The sequence below is a fragment of the Lithobates pipiens genome, unplaced genomic scaffold (genome assembly GCF_037356315.1).
Source record: "Lithobates pipiens isolate NorthernLeopardFrog02 unplaced genomic scaffold, aLitPip1_a1.2 Scaffold_25, whole genome shotgun sequence".
NCBI classification, from domain to species: domain Eukaryota; kingdom Metazoa; phylum Chordata; class Amphibia; order Anura; family Ranidae; genus Lithobates; species Lithobates pipiens.
This window is the reverse complement of record NW_027507787.1, coordinates 97,277,026-97,301,617: the sequence shown is the minus strand read 5'-3', so window position 1 is coordinate 97,301,617 and position 24,592 is coordinate 97,277,026. Positions and strand designations below refer to the sequence as shown.

The 24,592-nt window shown below is 45.2% G+C and overlaps 2 protein-coding genes across 2 annotated transcripts in view; one reads left to right on the top strand and one right to left on the bottom strand.

Annotated features, from left to right (window-relative positions):
- The window catches only part of RNF20 (ring finger protein 20), an 88,082-nt gene extending 68,370 nt beyond the window's left edge, over window positions 1-19,712 (top strand). The window contains exons 17-20 of the mRNA XM_077454747.1: window positions 628-753; window positions 6,051-6,191; window positions 15,639-15,740; window positions 19,209-19,712. Coding sequence (XP_077310873.1) covers window positions 628-753; window positions 6,051-6,191; window positions 15,639-15,740; window positions 19,209-19,385 — 546 coding nt within the window. The 3' untranslated portion in view covers window positions 19,386-19,712. The remainder of the gene's footprint in view (window positions 1-627; window positions 754-6,050; window positions 6,192-15,638; window positions 15,741-19,208) is intronic.
- Window positions 19,713-20,136: 424 nt separating this feature from the next.
- The window catches only part of LOC143930433 (uncharacterized), a 52,667-nt gene continuing 48,211 nt past the window's right edge, over window positions 20,137-24,592 (bottom strand). Inside the window, exon 7 of the mRNA XM_077454748.1 lies at window positions 20,137-23,986. Within this exon, the coding sequence (XP_077310874.1) occupies window positions 23,864-23,986 (123 nt within the window). The 3' untranslated portion in view covers window positions 20,137-23,863. The remainder of the gene's footprint in view (window positions 23,987-24,592) is intronic.

Here is a 24,592-nt window from a genome sequence, read left to right as displayed (position 1 = left end):
ATATAATCAGGTTTTTTTTTTTTTTTCAAATCCACACAAGGGAGGGTTCTTGCATTCAATGAGAAGTGTCCTTTGTGTTGCTGCAGGCTTTTGTTAGTTGAAAACTTTTGTCCTATAAACACCCCCCCCCCCCCCCCCCCGACACCCCCGCAGCAGTAATAATCTTCCAGTGCTGCAGGGGTTAATATAACATAGCCACTTGACCTGTCATAGGCACTTGTCAGAGTGCAGATTATGCACATCCTTCTACCCCCCCCATTCATATAAACTGTACTATATCTTCCAGAATAGAGGAATAACAGATGAATAAAAAGTCTGCCTTTTCCATTCATAGGGCAATTTTAATTGATGCCCAAACAGATTCTTAAAATGACCGGAAACCTGGATTTAGGCCAGATTCACACTTTTAGTACTTTTTGCATTTTGAAGATTTACACTACAGAACGTCTTCCATAGGAAACCATGTTAAATGGACTGTAGTGCAAATCTTCAAAATGCAAAAAGCACAAAAAATGCATAGGTGTCAGTCAGGCCTTAGACATTTAAGCTGGTTTAATCTGCTTCTATTTTACCTACTCTGGTTTCCACTGTTTCCTATGGTTGTCTCACTGTGACTTGTGATAACAGGTGGATGCCCAGCTGCAGGTCTTGCGCAAGCTGGAAGAGAAGGAGCACCTACTGCAGAGCAGCATCACCACGGGAGAGAAGGAGCTGACGCTGCGCACTCAGGCACTGGACCTCAGCAAGCGCAAGGTAACCTTGTTTTTATGCAACAATTTTTCAGCATACTTCTTCCTTTTTAAACGGAAAACTCCCCAAAAACAAATGTTTTACTAAGAGTGTGTCTAAATCCAAGAGGAAAAATATAATATTTCACAACTTACCAGCTCTTTTAGATGTGGTGGCTGCATTACCGTTTTTTTTTTTTTTCCCGCAAATATTTTCATATGGTGATCTTGCCAGTGACATACGTGTCTACAGAAGAGCAGTGTTATCCTAGGACAGTGATGGCGAACCTTGGCACACCAGAATGTTTTGGAACTACATTTCATATGCTGCTCAAATACACTCCAGAGTGCATGAGCATGGGAAATGTAATTCCAAAACATCTGGGATGCCAAGGTTCGCCATCACCGTCCTAGGACAAGAAGTGGGTTAGGGCTACACACTCTTAATCTCCATTAGAGGGGAGAGGTGTTCTGTAGTTCTCAGAGATAGCTTGGGAGAGTGTAGTTAATGAGTGTAGCACAGGCAGAGAGCACAAAAAATGATTGTCACAAGATTTCTGACAGGATCAACATTTATTTATTTGCGCTAGTGGAACAGCTGTAACAAAACACGTTCAACTGTATAGTTAACAGATAAAAAGGGATAAAATAAGGACACTGTGATTTACATGCACTTTAAAGTAATGGTGTCCCGGCTCTTGCCAACTTAAACTGAGCAAATTATGAAATAATGCAAAAAGGGCGGAACAGTTACTTGTTGAACCGCATATGAAAATTAAGTTATATGTAAATATTTCCATCTCCTGTAGAAAGTCAAGCTTGATTTAAAGAGGAACTGCAGTCTGCTCACATCTTTTGTAATAAAAACATCTTTCTCTTATATTAACCGACCCACACAGCTCCTCTCTTAGCCATTGGGTTGTTTGCCCTATCACTATGAAATACTAGGCATTAGTTGTAACACAACACTCGGAACTCTTAGCTCCGTGTGGGGTGTGGGGGGGGGGGGGGCGCGATCCTTTGGGTAACAACCCTCCAGTCTGCCAGACAGACCTCAGTTTTATTTTGCCTTATGAAGAAGGACCTAGGAACCCTGCGGGCCCATCGGTCTGTGCTTTTTTTTGTGCAGAAGCTTGGCTTTTTGTGCAAGATGAATGATCCCATGATCTGCTATCAACAGCCGGCTAGGTGACAGGCTGGATACCCTTATCCTTGTAGTCTCCCCAGTCCGGCCATCGAGCATGTGCAGGCCACAGCTACACGCTCGGCAGGCCACGATGAAATCTCTGCTCCAGAGGTGGTCAGTGAGCTTTTATGCTCCGGGGGCCCACATATGACTGAGCTACTGATGTCTGCATCACAGTGGGCCGAGGCCAGCAGCCACCCTGTACTGATCAGTGAGTGGTTCTGCAATGGAATGTCTCCCAGCTCTTCAGGACTAGTAAGTACAGCTCTCCTTGCCTCGGTGGGGCTGAGCATCTGGGCTTTCCCTGGGAGGTCGATTTGGGGGTCCCTCACCTCCCTTTCTTCTCTCCCTGACCCTATCTTTTTTTATCTTATCGATTAGTTTTTATCTTGGCCGCCAAACAGGTTCTTCCCCTACCAGCATACCCGTATCCCCGGCTCGCCGGGAGGCCCTTTTGGGGGCAGTAAGGGACCTGCTGAGTCGCAGGGTGATTGTACCGGTTCCGGAATCGGAACGCTTCCAGGGATTCTACTCAAATCTGTTTGTGGTCCCCAAGAAGGAAGGGGTACGTCCAATCTTAGACCTAAAAGCCCTCAATCACTTTGTAAAAGTGCAGAGGTTCAGAATGTCGCTCAGTAGTCGCTGCACACCGTCAAGGGGACTCCCTGGCGTCCTTAGACATCCAGGATGTGTACCTGCATATACCCATATGCCTTTGGCATCAAACAGTTCTGCGGTTTGTAGTTGGGGAAGCCCACTACCAGTTTGTGGCTCTTCCTTTTGGTCTGGCATCAGCCCCCCCCCCCCCCCCCCCCCCAGACTTTACCAAGGTATTGGCTACAGTTTTGCCATTGCTATAGCAATGTGGGATCGTGATCATGGGATACCTAGACAATCTCCTCCTGAGGGCATCTTCCGCCTCAGAATTAGAGGAGGATGTGGCGATCACTGTGCAGGCCCTGCAAGAATTTGGGTGGCTGTTGAACCTAAAGAAGTCAGTGATCGTACCGACCCAGCATCTGGAGTACCTAGGCTTACTGCTGGACTCCATGGAGGCGAGAGAGTTTCTCCCTTCAGACAAACTGCAGACTCTCAGATCCACGGTAATGAATCCGCTGATGAACCGCAAGTGGGCGCCGCTCCGCTTTTGCATGAGAGTACTGGGCCTCATGGTAGCCTCCTTTTGAGGAAGTGCCTTATGCCCAGTTCCACCCCAGAGTCCTGCAGAAGGAGATTTTGACAAAATGGGACAAATCTCAGTTGTCCCTGGATCGACAGATCCAGGTGAGCCAGTCAGTCAGAGACTCGCTGATCTGGTGGTTGAGGTCCCTGGTGATTCAGTCAGGAAAATCATTCCTACCCCTGAGATAGGCAGTGATCACAGCGGATGCCAGTCTATCCAGCAGGGGTGAAGTGATGGGGGTTCAGTCGGTTCAGGGCCTCTGGTCGATGGAAGAATCCAAGTTGCCAATCAATCTGCTCGATTTGAGTGATCAGGCTGTGCTTCTCCACATGGTCGATGAAACTGCAAGTGCGTCCGATCAGGATCCAGTCAGTCAACGCCACTGCAGTGGCATACGTCAATCACCAAGGGGGAACAAGAAGCTCAGCCGCTGCACGGGAGGTCGCTCACATACTTCGGTGGGCAGAGCAACACGTACCGGCCCTGTCGGCCATTTACATCCCGGGAGTGGAGAACTGGCAGGCGAACTATCTGAGTCGACAAATTCTGGACCCAGGAGAATGGGCATTGCATCCGGAGATATTCAGGTTACTGTGCCCGAAGTGGGGCACATCAGACGTGGATCTGTTGGCCTCCCGTCTCAATCCGAAGGTTCGTGTTCAGGACAAGAGATCCGTGGGCAGATGCGCTGGTGGCTCCGTGGGATCAGTACCAGCTGATCTACGCCTTTCCTCCACTGAAACTATTACCACGTCTGCTTCGCAGAGTGGAAGCCAAGGGGATTTCAGTGATACTGGTTGCCCCAGATTAGCCTCAGCGTCCTTGGTACACAGACCTGGTGTGTCTGGTGGCAGATGCTCCCTGACGACTGCCGTTGCGTTAGGAGCTTCTGTCTCAAGGTCCGATTCTCCATCCTGCTTTACCATCGCTGGCTTTAAAGGCATTGCTATTGAGAGCCAGGTGTTGAGGAACCGGGGTCTGTCGGACTCAGTGATCCCAACTATGTTAAGGGCATGAAAATCTTCTTCCCGGAAGATATACCATCGTACCTGGAAGGCCTACATCTCCATGTGTGAGGAGAAAGGATGGCATCCGCGCTCCTTTTCTATATCCAGGATCCTGCTGTTTCTTCAGCAAGGGGTGGACCAGAAATTTGCATTAAGCACCATTAAAGGACAAATATCAGCTTTGGCTGTCCTTTTTCAGCGACCTCTGGTGTCTCACTCTCTAGTGAGTACTTTTGCTCAAGGGGTGTGACATGTAGTCCCTCCGGTGCGTCCACCATTACCCCCGTGGGATCTGAACGTGGTAATATCAGCGCTTCAAAAACCGCCATTTGAAAATAGTGTTTCCCCTGTTGACTCTTTCCCAGAAAGTGGTCTTTCTAGTGGCCATCACATCGACCAGGAGGGTTTCGGAACTGGCGGCCTTGTCCTGCAAGTCGCCCTATCTAGTTATCCACAAGGATAAGGTGGTGTTGTGTCCACAACCGTCTTTTCTGCCGAATGTAGTCTCGGCATTTCACATCAATGAGGACATTGTGTTACCATCTCCGTGTCCCAAGCCGACACATCCTAAGGAGGTGGCCCTTCATGCTCTGGACGTGGTTCGGGCTCTGAAGGTGCATTTGTCTGCCACGGCTCCCTTCCGGAAGTCAGACTCGCTGTTAGTTTTGGTGGCTGGTCCGAAGAAAGGCACGGCGGTCTCGTCGGCCACCATTTCCAAGTGGATCAGACAGATTGTAGTACAAGTCTATGCCTTGAAGGGGCAGGTGCCCCCCTTTCCGGTCACGGCCCACTCCACGAGGGTAATCGGAACGTCTTGGGCCTTCCGACATCAAGTGTCTGTCGCTCAAGTGTGTAAAGCGGCGACCTGGTCATCTGTCCACACGTTTACAAGGTAGATGTCAGTGCATCAGGTGATGCCTGTTTTGGCCGCAAAGTTTTGCAGGCGGCTGTATAGTTGAAATTACATATGCAATTTTTTTCCTTTTTTTTTTTTTTTTTTCCTGTTTTTTTTGGGTAAAAACACAGTACCTTTAAGTTAATGCACTGTTGCATTCGTTACTGCAGTTTTTGGTGCGGTTTGAGGGTAGTGCTTCTCCGTTGAGGAGCACTCTGTTTTTTTTTTTTTTTTGTGGTGGTTTTTCCACACACTGTAGTTTTTTGTTTTTGTGTGTTTTTTTTTTTTTTTTTTTTTTTTTGTATTTTTTTGGGGGTAAAGTTTGTACTAGCTCCCACAGGCCATGGAGGATGAAGTTTTATGCTGTTTTCCCACCCCTCGTTTTGGCACTGCTTGGGGACGTCCCAATAGTCTAAAGAGAGAAGCTGTGTCAGTCGGTGAATATAAGAGAAAATTTTTTTTTTTTTTTGTACTCACCGTAAAATCCTTTTCTCTGTAATTCCCTGACTGACACAGCACCTGCCCCTCATATTATTTTTCTTTACGTTATACTGCTTGTTGACGTACTGAGGCTGCAGTAGCATGCTGAGGGGTTGTTACCTAAGGGACCGCCCCTTGGGTGGAATTAGGAAGTTCTAGTTTTATTATCACATGTTAACATGTAATGCTTAGTCCTCTCCTGAAGGTGGCTTAACAACCCAATAGTCTAAAGAGAGAAGCTATGTTGTCAGTCAGTGAACTACAGAGAAAAGGATTTTACGGTGAGTACAAAAAATCCTATATTTGTGCTGGACTGTAGCCCTCTGGCAGGCAACCTTTTCCTGAGAACTAGATCTCTTCACAACTAGTGCTTCCCAGAGACTTGATGGGGCCCCTCTCACTCCATAACTATGGGCATTCAGAATTCCCATAGAGCTGCAGAAGTTTGTTCTGACTCATCGTTGGGTTCATTTGCATTCCATGGTTTGCTTAATTAAAGTCTTAGAATATGATGATAATTTGTTGATTGGATTTGTCCTGCTATCTCGTTTGATCGTTATCTTGTTTCCAGGCAATGGAGGCCTCCCAGCAGGCAGAAGAACTTAGGGGTCAGTTGGACATGTCACAGAAGAAGCTGCAGGACCTGCGGAAGGAGATTGTAGAGAACAGCGCTAGTCGGGAAAAGGATTCCTTCAACTATAAGAGAGCACAGGTAAAGTTGACAGCCCTAGAACATGAAAGACAGGCGGTGGCAATGCCTTGATGCATGGTGCAAGGACAGATGGCCAGACCTTAGGCAATATTATATAGCTTGTATTTTGGGCTTTCTTCTGTCTGCTCTTAACCAGAGACTGGCTGGCAGTACGCTCAAAGGTCAGGTTTCTACCTTATCCATCCTCTTCCAGAAACCTCTGGCTTCATCATCCCTAATCAAGACTATTCTACAGAGAGTTGCTTATATTGGTTGTGACTTCCTGTGTCACCTTCAGGTCTCAACCTGGTGCTTTTTGCATTTTCGAAGGCCCCCCCCCCCCCCCCCCGAACTGATTATAGACACTCCTTTTAAAGACTTCACCTGTAAGGTTGCCTTCTTAATCGCAATCACATCTGGTAGGCGTTTCACTGAATTATCAGCTTTTTCTTCATTGAGCTTTTTCTTGTTTTGAACAAGGGCAACATGGTTTTGAGATCAAATTTTTAACCAAGCTGGTCTCTTCTCACCTCAATCAGGTCATTGTCCTCCCTTCCCCCTGTCTTGCTCCAAAACATGACAAGGACATTGCTTTATACTATTTTAATGTGTTTAGGGCTGTTGTGATCTACTTGCTAGTCTTTGTTTTACATGGAGGTCCTTGTAAAGGACACCCTGCTACTCATTTTTTTATCGAAAAACAAACTTTATTGAAAGGAGAAGGAAACAGAGAAGATGGCATACATAGTAGGCATACATACGGTACAACAAGTAACATGGGCCAACCTGGCCAAGGCAGTATTGCATACATGAGTGCTTTGGGTTAGCTGCGCTGTATAGGGTTTAGACACCCATCATGGGTAAAGTCATTATAAAGCCATTTTGTGTCAACCGGGGAAGGGGGAGCAGACAGAGAAAGAAAGAAAAAGGGGAGGGGGAAGGGGACATAATAAAAGTAAGCCCATGGGGTGGAAGAAGCACAGAAAGGGAAAAGCAGAGGGGGGAGGGGGGCAAGGGATCAATATAACAACATTTCATGTGCATGTCTCCCCATCCCCCAACCATCTACCCCAGATCTGCTCATATTTAAGTGGACATCCTCTATGTGTATAGATCAATTTCTTATACGGGAGGGTATCGTTAATTTCTTTCTTCCAGCATTGGACCGTGGGGGGGAGGGCCTGCATCCAGCCACGAGCAATCACTTTTCTCGCTAGGAACAGCGTTTCATGTAAAAAGGTGTGAAGGGATTTGTCAGCGTCTAATTCTGGCAACAGACCAAGTAGGCACATCTTTGGGTCAAGGCTAGCAGGAGAGCCCATCTGGTCATGGAGAAAGCAAATCGCCTGTATCCAGTATGTTTGGATAACCGGACAGGACCATATGAGGTGATAGGAGCCTGGAGTGTGGTCGCATAAGCGGCATCCTAGATTATACATGGGTTTGAACCGTGCTATCTTCTGAGGAGTCAGGTATGTCCTATGTAATGTATGTAATGTAATGTTCAGCTGTGTGAGGCGGTCCGACAGCCTGGGGGAGACTCTCTTCACATCCCCCAAGACTTCATCCCATTCCTCATCCTCAATTATTCCAACATCCACCTCCCCATCTGGCCTTAGCAACATAAGCCAATGCCACGGTGCCTGGGAGACGGATGGTGGAGATCAACTTGGTTGGCTTAGCACCTGTGATTATATCAACTATAGGAGGGACTGTCAGAGTGGGGTTGGAACCGGCAAATTGAGTCTGTAAAGCATGTCGGAAGCTGTAAGTATCTGAAGAAGAGATGGTTAGGGAGTGAATTCTTCCTTTAGCGTTTGAAAGTATTTGAGCCCAGTGTTAGTCATAATTTGGTGCATGTACAGGATCCCATATAGAGAGGAGTATAAGAATGAACCTGTGGGGTCCCAAGTTTTTTAAGGGCCGTCCGCCATATCCTCCGGTGGTGTGTCAGCATGTCTACTTTGTGATGGGGGGAACGTCTTGACAATGGGGCCCTAAGGACTGACTGAAGTGGGGTGTGGGCTGGGTCGTCAGGGTGTTTACAAAGTAATGTCTGGTATCTTGGTAGCTCGCTCTTGTCAAAGTGATAAAAATGGGACAATTGGGAGGCAAGATAATAATCCTGGAAATCTGGAAGAGCAGTCCCTCCCATTGTCACAGGGTTCTTCAGAATTCTCCAAGACAATTTGTGTCTGCTGTGACCCCATATAAATGAATTAAGAATTGATTCAATCGTCTTGAAAAATATTTGTGTAATATACAGGGGTGCATGCCACACCAAATAAAGTATCTTGGGTAGGAGTATCATTTTGACCAGACGAATGCGTCCCATAACACCCAGAGGTAGTCTGGCCCAGGTTTGTGTCTTGTTCTTGATCAGGGTGTAAAGGGGTTCAATGTTTAGGGGTACATAGTCTGTCGGCGATCTAGAGACCTGCACTCCTAAATACTTGATCACTGAGACCCTAGGGAGATTCAGAGGAGGGGACGTGGGTACAGGGGGGAAATGATCAAGCGGAAGGATCTGGGATTTAGACCAGTTGATACTCAGACCTGAATGACTACCAATACAGTCTATGGTGTGAAGGGCTGCAAGAAGGGAGGGACCCGAGTCGGATAAGTATAGGAGTATATCGTCAGCATGCATCCCAATCTTTTCTTCCAGATTCCCTATCCTAAGGCCACGAATTCTGGTGTCTGCGCGAACCATAATAGCCAGTGGTTCCACAGCCAATGCATACAGCATGGGAGAAAGGGGGCAACCTTGTCGAGTCCCCCTCTCCAGCGGGAACTGATCAGAGAGCCAACCGTTCACAAACACCTTGGCCCTTGGGGATTGATACAGGAAGCGGCGGATATTCATGGCAGTGTTTTTTCCTGGCATAAAGCCAGTCTGGTCAGGGTGGATCAGTGAGAGGATGACCTGGTTAAGGCGGGAGGCAAGAATCTTAGCCAGTATTTTAATGTCGACCTGTAGTAGGGAGATAGGTCTATATGATTCCGGATAGTTTGGGTCCTTCCCGGGCTTGGGAATTACTACTATTTGTGCTTCTTTCATGGCGGGGGGTAGGATTCCTGTGTCAAATATGGATTTATATAGGTTATGGAGTTTAGGGGTCAAAATTTCAGAGTAGGTGGCATAAAATTCAAGCGGTAGACCGTCCAGTCCTGGTGCTTTAGAAGTGGCCCAGAGAGGAGGTAGCCTCGGAAATATCCTCCTCAGGGGCCTCTAAAAGATCACGTTGGGCGTCTGTCAGTTTGGGAAATGTAATTCTCACTAGGTAATCTCTGGTGTCTTGGGGAGTATGAGTGAGCCGGGTGGCGTAGAGTGCTCGATAAAATCTCGCAAATTCCTCCGCCACCTGTTGTGGATCAGTGATACCATTCCCCTGGGTGTCTATCAGTGATACCACAACTGGGGGACGGGAATCTAAGTGGGCAAGGTAAGCAAGTAGTTTGCCCGATCTTTCTCCATACTCAAATATCCTTTGCCTACAGAAAAAGATGAGCTGCTTGGCCTTCTCCGTATGCAGTTGGGAGACCTGTCGTAGCTGAAGCTTAAGGTTATTAGCTGTGTCAGGCGGGGGGTCTCGATGAAACTCCTCCAGTCTTTGTAGGTGGTCTGTAGCCTGTTGGACAACAAGTTTTGACGACCGCTTAAGTCTGTTAATACGCGTGGTGAGCAGGGAGCGGGCGTAAAGCTTAAATGTCTCCCACACTATGTCGTGTGTAGCGGAGTCCCCGTTAACTGTAAAATAGTGTTGCAGTTCTGTAGGGATGTCTTCTTGCTCCTGCAGGGCGGTCAGCCAAAATGGGTTCAGCCGCCAAGTAGGAGAGGGAGAGGCCTTCAGGAGTTGCATCGTAATCCAGTAGGGGGCGTGATCCGAGAAGATTCTCTGAGCAAAGCCCACATCTCCCAGTCTGGGTGTCAAAGTCTGTGAGGTGAGGATGAAGTCGATTCGGGACATTGTGTTATGGCTGGCTGAGAAGCACGAATATGCTTTAGCATGCGGATGCTTGTGGCGCCATGTATCCGCAAAGAGCAAAGTCGGTCAATATACGATGTAGTCTGGTATGGGCTGGTGGGTCACCAGGGGAGTCCGGTATGCCTATTCGGTCCAGGGCGGGAGTGAGGGTCGTATTAAAGTCCCCCATCCACACTGCCGGCACCGAGGGGTATTGTGCCATAAATGCAAGGCCCTCCTTAAGTACAACTGAGTTATAGAGAGGGGGGACATAGCAGGCTAGTATCAAAAATAGGGGATCCGTTGATGGTGGCGTGTAGAAATACATATCTGCCCTGCCGATCCGTCTGGAGCAGCACTAGGTCAAACGGTTCCCTTTTAGCGATTAGGACCGAAACCCCCCTGGAGTATGAGGTGTGGGTGGCATGATATGCCCAACCTATCCACGACTTTTTGAGAGAGGATTGGAGATGGCCAGTAACATGGGTCTCAACAAGCACGATAATGTCAGCACGCTGGGACTTAAGGAATGCCAGGGCGACAGTGAGTTTTATCTTATTCCGCATGCCTCTGACATTCCACGTAAGGAACTTTAGAGAGCTCATGGTGGGTGCAGGGCGTACACAATAAACCATAGGCGGGCCAGAATCGGCAGAGCAGTCATGGCCAATTCAGTTCACACAAAACACAATAGCAGCCAATTCCAATAGTGCATGTATGACTTTAACATAGTACCTTCAGCATAAACAAACGTTCGCAAGCATAGTGGTGTAAGAAAAATAAAAACCACAACATTTCCCCACCCAGTCCAGCGCCACCTCAACACGGCTTGGACATTATACCCCAGAACTGGGTACCAACAGGGGACATCCAATGCTTAGGACCCATTGGAGGCATGGAGCTTAATTGCAGAGGAGCATAGATACCCAAGGTAACAGAAAAAAACAAAGGGGGGGGGGGTAGTCAAACAAATGTGGGAGGAAGAAGTACACAAAAATCCTGGGGGGGGCGACTTCTCTGGAAAGTGCATGGGGAGTAGGAGCCAAAAAGGTGTGACACCATTATGGCTGAGCAGGGGGGAGCTCTGCCCGCCATATGGATGATGGATAAAGTATAGTAGAAAAGTTATGGATGTCGTTTAATCTACAGTCTTCCCCAGGTGCTCCTCAGGTACAGGGGAGGCAGGAATCTCAGGTCGGTGAGGACGCCGGGAGAAGATAGTCATGTTGTGAGATCCAGTATGAGGTGTAAAAAAATTTCCGGGTTTGTCCCCTGCCCCTGCAAAGGGCATTTATTTGTAATGTGCCTATCGCGACGACTTAATCATCAAAGTAGCAGCAGGAGAGAGCGTGGGCACCCAGGGGAGCGGGAGAAAGAAAGAAAAGCATCCACAGCTTATAGGTAGGGCAACATGTTCAGTTTCGGTGTTCCCTCTGATCGATCCAAGTGGATGCCAATGCAGGGTCTTCAAAAAAGTGAGTTTCAGCCCTTGTGTTCCACGCGAAGCTTCGCAGGATACAACATTGTGTATTTGAGGTGTAGAACCCGGAGGCGTCACTTAACATACTGGAACCTGGATCACTGCCGTTGTACCTCGCTGGAGAAGTCTGGGAATACTGCCACATGTGTATTGGTATGGGGGATATTACCCCTCTCTCTAGTCAGACGGAGGATTTTGTCACGATTTCTGAAGTTAAGAAATTTCGCTATCGGAGTGCGCGGTGGGGCCCCCTGGGGATGGGGACGGGCCTGAATTCGATGAGCTCTCTCCACCGCGAACATCACCGAAAATGCCTCTCCTCCGAAGTTGGAGGTCAGGAGATTTTCAAGGAAACCTGCCGGATCGTTGCCCTCAGCTGTCTCAGGGAGGCGATAAAGCGGAGATTGCATCTCCGGAGATGATTTTCCATGCCGTCCTGTTTTGTGCTAAGCTGTTGCAGCTGGTGGCGTACCTCGTCAGTGGTTTGTTGCAGGGGGTGTATGATGTCTTCAGCTCTACTGATGCGGGTCTCCGTCTCCGCCACGGAGGGTAGAGAGATCTTGCCAGATGAGGGACACATCAATTTTGACCTCCTCAATTTTGGAGGTGAGCGTCCTCTGGCATAGGACTATAGCATCAAGGACTTGGTTAGTGGCCGACGTAGAGTGGTCTGCGTCAGAGGGAGCACCAGCGCCATCTTTGACCCAGTGTTCCTCTTCATGGCAGCTGTACCTGGCAAGCTTGTCAGCGGCCTCTGACTTTTTCGGTGGGGACATGGTCCAGAAATGGTCCAGAAATGGTCCAGGGTGTTCCAAGATGGCCGCTGTGTATTAGGCCAACTCTTTCAATCTCCCCGCTCACGACAACTGTAAACTGCCGCAATTAAGGTTTATAGATAGGGGCTTGGTGCCTGCAAATATCAGCGGCTGCAGCAGGGGAGAAGCGGGCACAGGGTAGGCAGGTGATCGCAGGTTACTTGGCACAGGACCGTAGTGGGTGTAGCAAAATGGCCACTGCTCCATGGCCCTGGCCGGCCCCACAGGCTATCCAACAGGCTGCTGCAGGGTAGAGGGGCACTTCGCAGGTGGCAAGGAGCGAGCTGGCGGCCACGGCAGGTGGATATATGCGTGTAGACAGTTAGAGAGGCCTATAGGGGCTGCCGTGGGTGGAGCAAGATGGCCGCCGTCTAAGGGACCAGGCCGGCGCCGCGGACTGTCCCACCGGCCGCTATTGAGAATATAGTCACCACACCCGCGGCCGAGGGCGATCCGGTAGCCGGGGGTGCTGTGGAGCGGTTCCGGAGTGGCTTGGAGGGCTGGGGAGGCCCGAGAGAGCTGCCGCCGGGTGGAGCAAGATGGCCGCCGCTCCGGCGACTAGGCCGAAGCCGCGGTCTGTCCTACAGGCAGCCCCCAGGTGTGTGAATCTTACCGGAGCGGCTCTGTGCGGCGTCCAAATTGGGCAGGTGGCTCCAGGGATAGTGCGAGGGGTAAGGCAGGGTCATCCAGGGACTATTCCAAGGAAGGATGGTGCAGGATGGTGATTACAGGAGTGTGGACGAGCGGAGCTCTTACTGCAGATGTCCTACTCCATTGCACCTCAGGCCATGCCCCCCCCCCCCCCCCCCCTGCTACTCATTTTACCATTGCCAGGTGGATCAGAGAATTAATTTCTAGGTCCAATGGCCTTAAAGGGATTTTCACCCTTTACTATCAGTGCCCATGCCACCATGGCTGTTGATGTGTCTTGGGCTTTTCAGCATCAAGCATCTGTAGCCCAGATTTGTAAGGCCACTACCTGGTCCTCGGTTCATATATTTTTCAAGTTCTATCAAGTTCTGGTGGATGTTAAGGCCTTGGCGGATGTGAGCTTCAGCCACAAGGCATGTCAAGCTGTTATCCAAGTATGTTTGGGGTCTTTAACCCTTTCGAGCTGCTTCCTCCTGACCCTTTAAAAACTTCTAAGTGCCAGGAGGCAGAGGTTTGCATTTGTGTTGTGACCGCTGTGATTGGCTGTTAAAGCGGTCACACGATTGAAAAGCTCCCAATCACAAGTATATATCGGGGGCTTTCCGGTCTCTGCCAGTGACTGTTTTGGGATGCTCTCAGCACATAAAACTGTTTACAAAAGACTGCATATATGCGTGTTCTCGGCCTTAAAGCCCACCTATATGGGTATATTCTGGGCCAGCTCTAGCAGGTTTTTAGCCAGTTTCCATAAGCCTTCTCTTCTGTTCACTGCCTGGAAGGGTAATTTTTTGGATGTCCATGTCACTGCATGCATAAATTGGACACTTCCTATTGGCTGGCCACTGTAGTGGTCTTCTCGGGAGAGAGATTGGATGAGACCTGGATGGGGCACTTAGGTGAGTGTATCTGCCATCAGCAGGCAAAGAAGAAAAAAAAAATGTCAGGAAGGGTTATAGAGGGTGGAAGGGAGAGTGGGGCTTTAAATTGGTGTTTTCTTGAAAAATAAGAAGTCTTTACTTTTCACTAACTGATAATCCTTTCTTAAAGCATATCTAAACCCAAAACCTAATTGCCGGTTCACACAAGGGCGACCTGTCAGGCGACTTGTCAGCCTGACAAGTCGCGCTCCATTCAGTACAATGGAACTGTTGGAAAAAAGGAAATCCGGCGGGGGAATCCAATACAATAAAGCACCTCATCCCAGAATTTGTAGTTAGAAGGAATAGTATTGGGGGAATGGGATTATTACGGTGCCTATTTATCTAACAAGCAAAGAAAGATTAAATTAAAAAGATAACAAAAAATACAAAATTTATATAGAGTACATAATTAAGGAGAACTGTTCTAGACTTAGAAAAAGGTTCCTGTACTACTTTGGGGCAACGTCGGAGCGGCTTGCATTGACTTCTATTAAAGAAGTAATTTGCAAGCCATGCTGAGGTTTGCGCTATGCAAGGCGGCTTCAGAGTCAGACAACTTTGAAGCTGCCCCTGTGTGAACTGGCACTTATTGTTACTTGATCTTCTGATGGCTACTTTTGTCCTATGGTGGCTACTCTCTCTCCCCGTACTGTGTTTGTGTTGGGAGCCATGGTTGTTATTGGACTGACTGCTCTCCTGATTTCAACTACAGACATGTCTTCCTCTCCATGTCCCTTATGTCGGTAGTGGAGGGAATTCCTAGTTTACAGAAGATAACTTTGGAAATTAAAGCGGAGGTCCACCCTAAAGTGGACCTTCCGCTCATTGGAATCCTCCCCCCTCCGGCGCCACAATTGGCACGTTTCAGGGGGGAGGGGGGTGCAGGTACCTGTACAGTACAGGTATCTGCACCCGCTTCCGGGATGGCTCTCTGCGGAAAGGGGCGTAGATTATGCCCCTTTCCGAAAGTCCCCGCTGCCTGCTGGGAAACACAAAGATCCCAGAGGCAGCGGATCCATCCTTATTGCGCAGCGCGACTCGCGCATGCGCAGTAGGGAACCGGGAAATGAAGCCGAAAGGCTCCACTTCCTGATTCCCATACCCAAGATGGCGGCGGCAGCACCCGAGAGATGATCGAGAGATCGGCTTCGGGTGCCGACATCGCGGGCGCACTGGACAGGTAAGTGTCACTATTTTAAAAGTCAGCAGCTGCAGTATTTGTAGCTGCTGGCTTTTAAAAAAAAAAAAAAAAAACGCGGACTCCCGCTTTAAGAGTATATTTTGTAATTTCAGTTAAATTTACAGGCAGTTACAAGGAGGGGTTGAACGAAAGCCTTGATTCGAATCCTGCTGCTGTTAACTCCCCACTGTCAGAATACACTGATCAGCACTGATTGCTATAACCAGTGGCGCAGATCGAGGGAACATTTTTACAACAGGATGTTTGTACAAAAGTCAATGAATAGATCAACTTGTGTACAACCAGCCTGCCCTTACATGGATCAAAATTTGGCTGGTTCTTACTGAACCAGCTGAATTTTGATCCATGTGACCAGCTTAGAGCATTTTTAATGTTAGTACCTTGCAATTGTGTGTGTGTGTGTGTTTTTTATTTTTTTTTATTGTGCTTTTAGGAGGACATTTCCCGCCTACGTAAAAAACTGGAATCCACCAAGAAACCTGATATGGTGCCCACCTGCGATAAAATCTTAATGGAGGAGATCAAAGAGTTCAAGGTAACTTTCCTGCTAAGCCTGCAATAATGCTCAAAGCACAAGTTCACCTAAATGGATCCTATTGCTTATGTTGTTTTCATATAAGATAAGATAAGATACTTTATTGTCATTGTATACAAGATGCAATGAAAATTAGTTTTGCAGCCAATCACTCCAAGTAGCAAGATACAATTTTTATATGTAAAATGTGTATACAAAATACAGCAAATAGATCTAATCCTAATCAAATCAACTCTAAAATATCACATACAATATAAAATTATTGCACTATCCTACCTCAAAGTAAATCCTTGACGAATAACTTATGGATTTGATGGTTTATCCCTAGACAACACGCAGAAAGAAAAATATTTCTTATCCTATTGGTCCTAGTAAGAAAGTCTTAACCATACTAGAGGGGATGGGAGCAAACAAAGGATACCTTTTGAAGTTTACTCTTGATCTCAGAGGCTTGTTTATAAAGACACTTCAAATGGTTATCTGTTAGATTTGGAAAATGGAGAGCCAATAATACACTCCACCATTTTAACTACATGCTGCTTGTCTATCTACCATGGATCAACTTGAATACCAAACTGCATAAATACGACAAATACTTACTATGGAAAATATTCACCAACAGATTTTGAGGGAGACCATTTGGCCTCAAGAACCTCATTGGAAAAGGGGGCTGCTGAGTTGCCTTTACCAATTATGATGTATTTATGCTTCATGTCAGCTCCTTAGATCCCCCAAAAGCCTGAATCTAGAAACTTGACAGATTTGATTTATCTTTATATTCAAATGCAGAAAATTATCCTTTCATTATCATATGTCAAAACCGCTATAGTTATGTTATCTGCAAACTTGAAATAATTTGAGCTATGGATGGTAGTACAGTCACAAGTAAACAGAGAATAAAAGTGGACTAAGATGCATCACTAGTGTTAAATATAGTGATGGATGTGAAATTCTGGTCTATTGGATAAAATAAATCATTTATCCACAGATATCAAGTCCAAACCTAAATCCAATATCTGTAATTTAATAGCAAGAAAGAGTCCTGGATGGCCGTGCACCGATGCAACACCTTAATTTGTGATTTAAAATCCAACAGTCAGTCCATATGATGTGGAGGCAGGGATGAATAGCTATGATTAAGCACTAACATATACGGTGTGAAATGCGATAGCTATTCGTCCCTGCCTCCACATCATATGGTCTGACTCCTGGATTTTAATTCGCAAATAAAGGTGTTGTATTGGTGTGCGGCCGTCCTGAACTCTTTCTTGCTTCTTGATCCATTGATCCAGAGCTTGCAACTTTGTGCCTTTTATTAAGGGCGTGTGCTTTAAGAAGCTGTTGTCTGGAGCAGCAACATTTTTTCATCTGTTATTTAGTAACCAGATTTATCGAAATAACAGCACTGGAGGGCAGTGATTAGCAGCAGATTACCGGCTTCTGTTTACTTCCGTGATCAGCTGTCGTTGGCTGACAGCTGATCACATAGTAAAGGGCCCGCTGGGATTGGCCCTTTACCCCCATATGTGATCAGCCGAGACCCAAGGACGCCGCCTGCCCGTGAACGGGATGATGTCCATGTACGCCCTCCCTGGCAAAGGAAGCCTGCACTGTAGTTGTCTTTTTAGCTATAACGAGGGCACCAAGTGGTTAAGAATTTACTGCAATAAATGTGGTTTTGTCATCGGAGTCCATATTTATCTTTTTGTCTACTAGCTATTATGTGGGCTGGCACATGTACCAAAGGAGAGTGTGTGGGAGGTTATATAATGGTGCACCGCTCTCATTGTATATGTCGCCAAACTGATTTTTGCCACCTCTAACCACCAGGTGGCTGGAGAAAATACGTTTAACCTCCCATGTACGTAAAGGCTTCTTCACCATAAGAGCTGTGAAAATGTGGGGAATCTTCTTTCTCAAAAACTAGTTCTGGCCAGCTCAGTAGATTATTTTGAAAAAAAAAAAAGTTTCATTAATTCCTAAATGCATAAAATATAGCTAGATTTTAACATTTATAGGTAGTAACACCTAGGGTAGTTTATCCAGAGAATATCTAAATTGCCTCCTGGGGGGATCAGGAAGGATTTTCTTTTTCCCCGCTGAAGTAAATTGGACCCATGCTTTTATAGTTATTTTTTTGCCTCAATCTTGATCAACTGTACGTAGGTTTATGTATATGGAGGTTTTCTATTTTTGTTTATCTATTGGTAGAATTAGATTTTTTCAACCTAATGTAACTATTAGATGGTGAACTTTAGCCCAATCCTGCTGCTGGACTTGCTAGACAAGTCCTGTGATGTTGCTTACCTGCCGCACCTGCTTTGTTTGCGAAGTGCATGTAGTATTTGAATGTACAATATTGTAGCAGAGTGACAGGTTACCTGTCTCGCATTGTTGCTTTTGTTATCTTAACTTTTCGTTGGCTGTCATATACTGCTTTACCTTCATGTTTCAAGAGTCCTGACAAAGCAAATAGAGAACCTTTTACTGTAACAAAAAAGTCACTTATGAGGAGGAACAGAGTATTGGCATACCCCTCTAGTCGTCATTCTTAAAGGGATGCATGTACTGTCCAAGCATCAATAGCATAAAGCAGACGTGTAGAAGGAAGTCTTTGTTTTAGCATAGGTGTATTTTACAAGGACCCTTTTTGGGCAGTTTATAGGATTAAAGAACATTTTTTTTTTTTTTGTCTACTCTCTATCTCACTACAGCTCTGCTGTGCATTTTGTAATAAAGAATATTTTACAGCTTCACCTGCTATGTTTTCTCTTTCCCATTTGTTATTCAGTGTCTTAAATTATTTCTACCCTTTTTTTTTATATTGCACTACACTCATAAGGCATACTTTTTATAAGGAACCTGGAGTACAGCTTAAAAATGGTTTGCAGGACTGAAGATTCACTCACTTGAATCAATGTCCATCCCATTCCACCTCAGAGCATGTTCGTTGCTGTTGGCCAGATTGTACCAAGCATCTCATGCAGTAGGCTACTTGAGATTCCAACATCTTCATGATGTTAAAGCTGACCTGTACCTTAGTACAGCAGACCCTATCTTAACTGTTCTGCTCTCTTAAAGCTGTACTCTGAACTGTGTTCCACCTTTCTTTGATGCCCCTCCAGCAGTATTTTATGCATTATTTACCTACCATTTTCTGATGTTTTTTGGTCAGTTACCTTATGCTGGATCCTTTTCTGGCAGTGCTAACCCGATCAGTACCATTCTACCTTAAGACACTAAGTGCAGGGCATTGTGCTCAGGGGTGTGACCATGAATGCCTTACAATGTCTTTCTCTAATCTTCTAGGCTGAGTGAACATTTGGGGGAAATGAAACAGCCCAGATTTGAGGTTTTAGCAACATTAATATATATCTCGGTACATATCTGTTAGTCTGGCTGCCAATGATCTTGTATACCTTCTACTGTCTGTTTCCACTTCTGATTACTTTTCTTTTTTCCCCTCAGTCTCGACTCACCTGCCCGTGCTGCAACTCTCGCAAGATGGATGCCGTCTTGACCAAGTGTTTCCATGTCTTCTGTTTCGAGTGCGTCAAGACCCGCTACGACACCCGGCAGCGCAAATGCCCCAAATGCAATGCAGCCTTTGGTGCCAACGACTTCCACCGCATTTACATTGGATGAGCGGGGAACTTCTGTAAACTTTGCCAAGCCTTTCATCGATGCTGCTTAACATGCATTCTCTATAGACATGAAACTGATTTTTGACCCTTCCATGTCCACTGCCGATTCCCTTTTAGGTCCTTTTACAGCCTGAAGAATTCTTATTTTTACTGTGCGAAAATGAGCTGTATTTATAAGATCCTTGGAAAACATCTTTTGGGGGTCATTGTATGGAGAATAATGTTGTGGTTGTATGTATATATTTATTGTACTGGTAGAATGTGATGTATCATCCTAAGATGGTCACACTAATGAAATACATTCCCATGTGATATTTCTTTTTAATAAGGATCTATTTTCATTTGCTGTACATAGAAAACATGACTTTTCTCTGAAAATGCTAAGTGGCTGCAAAATTTTAAGTCACTGACCCAGAACAAGAATACAGCAAAAGTGAAGTCCGAACCCACTTGTTATGGGTTAGTGACTTAAAAAGTGCTGAAGCCAGAGAATGTTTTTTTTTTTTCAGTGTTTCTACAGCTGAAAAACTCCTTTTTAAAACCTACTAGTTCCGGAGTTTATTTTTTTTGAGCCAGAAAATGCTCGTGCCAAAAAACACTGCAAACTGCCTATGTATGGATGGACACATAGAATTACATACTGGGGAGTTTTCTGGTTACAGAAAAAAACAGCTGTAGCCAAAAACAGCAAAAAAAATTCCTCCTGGCATAGCAAAGCTGTCCCCCGATCAGGAGGAAGGAATAAAAAAAGATCAGTGTGTAGTAATTTATTAAAATACACAATAAAACAGAGCATTGCGTAACATTAAACTCCTAATGATCTACACTATCATACACTTAGGCAAATATTTTTATTCTTTGAAGGTTGGCTTCAGAGACTTCAGTGCTAAGAATAAGGTTTGCTCACTGACCAGCGACAAGGTGGTGGATGTACTGTGCTTTTTCAATAGTGAAGGATGACTCAACAAGTGCATACTGACCTTACTTTATAGTTTTGCACATCTCTCTGGTGAGTGTACTCCCTGTGGAAGGAAAATTTGTAAAGGGCAAAAGATTACATTGTTTATATCTTAACTGTGCAGTACAAGACACACAGAAACTTTGCTAGGATCACTCCCCATTGTATTCATAGAACACCGCCCACTCCATGAGGCTACAGATTTTTTGATTTTTTTTTGTGTTTCCTATGCAAATTACTACTTCACTTCTGGTGAAGATATGTTTCACCATATTTCCTTTTGACTGACAGTTCTATCAAGATCTGACTGCTTATTGCCTTATGGATTACTAGCTGTTTCATGATTAGTTACCCTTGGTGTATACCTTGGGTACCATACCCAGGCTCTATGGTCAGCCTGTAATGTTTTTGTTGGACGCTGGATTCTGACACAAGTGTAGTTGGTCACGGGGTGCTATACAGGTCCAGGGCAGTGGTCCATTTTAATGGTCACTTTTTAATTTTTTTTTCATAGTTCCTATTGCCTTTCTTTATTCGGCCTTGCAGGTAACATTATTATAGTGTTTATCTATTTTACATTTGGGATCTTTTTTCTACCATGCTACCCAAGGTCCCTCTCTGGCTAGTGATGTAATGCTTATAAGACTTTTAATTGCACACGTCCTATATTAACTACCCTGAATAAGGATGCTTATGCCTAACTATTCTCAGTGCGCTCCGGTCTAGTCGCATGATCAGACCTTCTCTCTCAGCCACCAGGGGCTTCAAGGGAGAGGAGCGATTGCCGCCAATGAATGTTTCCTAGTAAGCCTATGGGTGACATCCCTGCTCAGGAATTACAGCTGTTGTTGGAGCATTCTGCCCTCCCCTGTAGTCACTTCTGGATGATGCAGGGGACATTACATGATCAGAACAGAGCATCCTGAGAATAGTTAAGTATAAGCATCTTTCTTCTATGGGGTGGTTAGTATAGGTGTTTGAACCTTAAAACTGCTCCCACTCCTCTTCTGTCCAAAATTGGCCCTAGTATATGAATTTGGACCTTGGATTGTGGGCTCCCTGAGGGTAGGGACTGATGTGAGTGTGCAATGTACAGGGATAGGGACAATTGTAGACACTCAGGTTGAACTGGATGGACTGGTGTCTTTATTCAACCTTACCAACTATGTAACATTTTATCCTGGGATTACACCATAAAGTAGTCAAAGGACAAATTCAGGTACATAAATGCAATATACCCTTTAGAATAGGGTTGCTTAGGCCTCCCGGGGCGACAGGGGAGCTGCAGGAGGGGACATCCCCTCCCACTGCTTGTAATAACAGCTGAGCAGCTTCATCAGTTGTTATAACAAGAAAGTCGACCGTCGGCTCTAAAAGCTGAGGCATCACCTCGATGCAACCCCTTGAAGCGGAAGGCCAAATATTTGCGCTACTTCGGCGTAAAGGGATTGAATCCAAAAGTGAACATTTCTTATATTGCAGCTTACCAATTCTAAGATGTGATGGCTGAGTTGGTTTCCTTTTTTTTAGGCATTCTTCTATTTTATTTGGTGATCCAGCAAGCAAGTCGGTTGCAGTTACGGGGATGACAGACCATTTAACACTGACAGGGGTGCTTACAATGATCAGCTTTTATTTATGGAAAACCTTTACTCCAAAAGCGGAAAAAAACTGTTATAACTGCTTATAAAGTATTAGCTGGAATTTCTTAAATTTGCTAGTTTATTTAAAGCTGCTCGTACATCTAACACACTCCTCCCCCCAGTCTGACAATGCTGCTGTACAAATCTGCCCCCTCTGCTTTCTTCATTCAAATATGGGAGGTGTTTTACTGGCCAGATCATTGGATAAAAACTGAGAAAAAAAATCCTAAAACAAGAAAACAAATGCAGCCATATCTTTTGATTGGTAAGCCGCTCTATATCGTCTATATTCACACACTATATATTGGTTTGATACCCGTTTATACTCTGTTGGTGAGTCAGTGAGTGCACCCATAGAGTTTCATGAATGGTGCCAAAGAACTGATTGCTTGAAATCCAGCATTGCAACAACCATAACCTGCTGATACCAAAGGCAAGTGTCTACAGTAGTTCAGGGAATAATATTAATTGTAATGCTATTATGTAAAGTAGTATCTATTAAATTAATTTCATATATTAAACATTTAGGGGTTAATGGAGAATCTACAACATCATGAAGGGGTAATGAGATCAAGAGTTTGGGACCCCCTTCTTTAGATCATTTGTATACTCCAACAAAAACTTCAAAGTTCAGTTCTGCTCTCAAAAATCATGGCGTTGTCACACCGGTGTGGCAAAAGTTCCCAAACCCAGCAAAAGATGACGGTACTGGCAAAGGAAGGTGGGCACATTTCTGGTAAACCAACAGGTAGTTTTCTGTACTTGTAGGATCTTTTAAAGGGATCAGGTGCATGTATTGCAGAGGTGTGTGTATATAATATATATATATATATATATATATATATATAATGTACATGTGTGTGTGTGTATTAAAAAAAAAAAAAAGTCTACACACCCCTGTTAAAATGTCAGGTTTCTGTGATGTAAAACAATGAGACAAAGATAAATAATTTCAGAACTTTTTTCACATTTTTAATGTGACCTATAGATTGTACAACTCCGTTGGAGGGAAGTACACCCTTTAACTAATACTTTGTTGAAGCACGTTTTGATTTTATTACAGCACTATCTTTTTGGGTGGGAGTCCATCAGCATGGCACATCTTGACTTGGCAATATTTGCCCACTGTTTGCAAAAACACTCCAAATCTGTCAGATTGCAAGGCCATCTCCTGTGCTCAGCCCTCTTCCGATCACTCCACAGATTTTCAGTCAGATTTGGGTCTGGGTCATTCCAAAACTTTAATCTTCTGGAGAAGCCATTCCTTTGTTGATTTGGGCGTATGCTTTGAGTCGTTATGCTGAAAGATGTTCCTCTTCACTGTGTTCCATGGCCTTGAAAATTATTTTGTACCCTTCTCCTACTTGATACCTTTTAACAATGAGATCCCTCGGATGCTTTGGAAGCTCACTGCAGACCATGGCATTTTCTGTAGGATGCGACTAAGAAAATGGCAGGAAATACCTACTAGAACAGCTGAACTTTATTTGTGGTTAATCAGAGGCACTTTAATTGATGACGGTTGTGTACTGAATCCTATTTAACATGAGTTTGTGATTGCTTAATTCTGAACACATCACACAAACCTGCCATTTTAACGGATGTGCCGACTTTTTCTATCCTGTGTGTGTGTGTGTGTGTGTGTGTGTGTGTGTGTGTTTTTTTGACCTTGACATACACTTTAACTTGGGTATGTCTGGGCTCAGCTCACGTTGAAAAGGTTATACTTTATTATTGCAGAAAGGAAATTTATAAGTGTTTTTTTTGTTTGTTTTGTTTTGTTTTTAAACAAATGTCTCCATTTCAATTTAACAATTGTAGTAATTTAAGTTTACTATTTGTTAGGATTGTCAATTTATTCTATTACTATTAGGAACGTTAGTAAGACAGAGTCATGTTGCAGAGCATTTTGTGTTTGTAGTATAGCTGCCTCCTTGCAGGGACTGGATCATACACGTTAAGGATGCTGAACATGTAACGACGCTCTCCTTGAGACAGTCCCTGGAAAACAACAATGGAAGATCCAAGTTTTTGCTCTTAACTTTGGAAGCAAAAGATGAAAACAGTTTCTTCGTTGCTAAGAGTAAATATTGTGTAAGAGAGCTGGCAATTTATTGCAGGGACTTGTATAGCCCTGTCAATTAATGCAGCTCTTTACAAACTTCCCTGACCTTGAGGAGTTTGTAATCTAAGGTCCCTAACTCACATTCACGTACACATACTAGGGTCAATTTAGACAGAAGCCAATTAACCTACCAACATGTCTTTGGAGCGTGGGAGGAAACTCATGCAGGCATGGGGAGAACATGCAAACTGCGCAGGCAGTACTGTGGTTGAGATTCAAACCGATGACTCTAGGGCTGCTAGGCGGAACAGCTAACCACTTTGCGTACTTGACAGTGTATAAAAAAAAAATGCTCACATATTATTATTATTTTTTTTAGCTTTAGACTAATTTTCTCTAACAAAAACACTGGTAGAGGGGGTATGATCGGAGATCGGCAGGGTCTGCGGCCACCATTGACTTTTTTTTTCGCTTGAGTCTGCTCTCTTCTGAGTGTCACCGTACAGACCCTCCCTCACCCCTGATGCGATGGCTCAACTCCC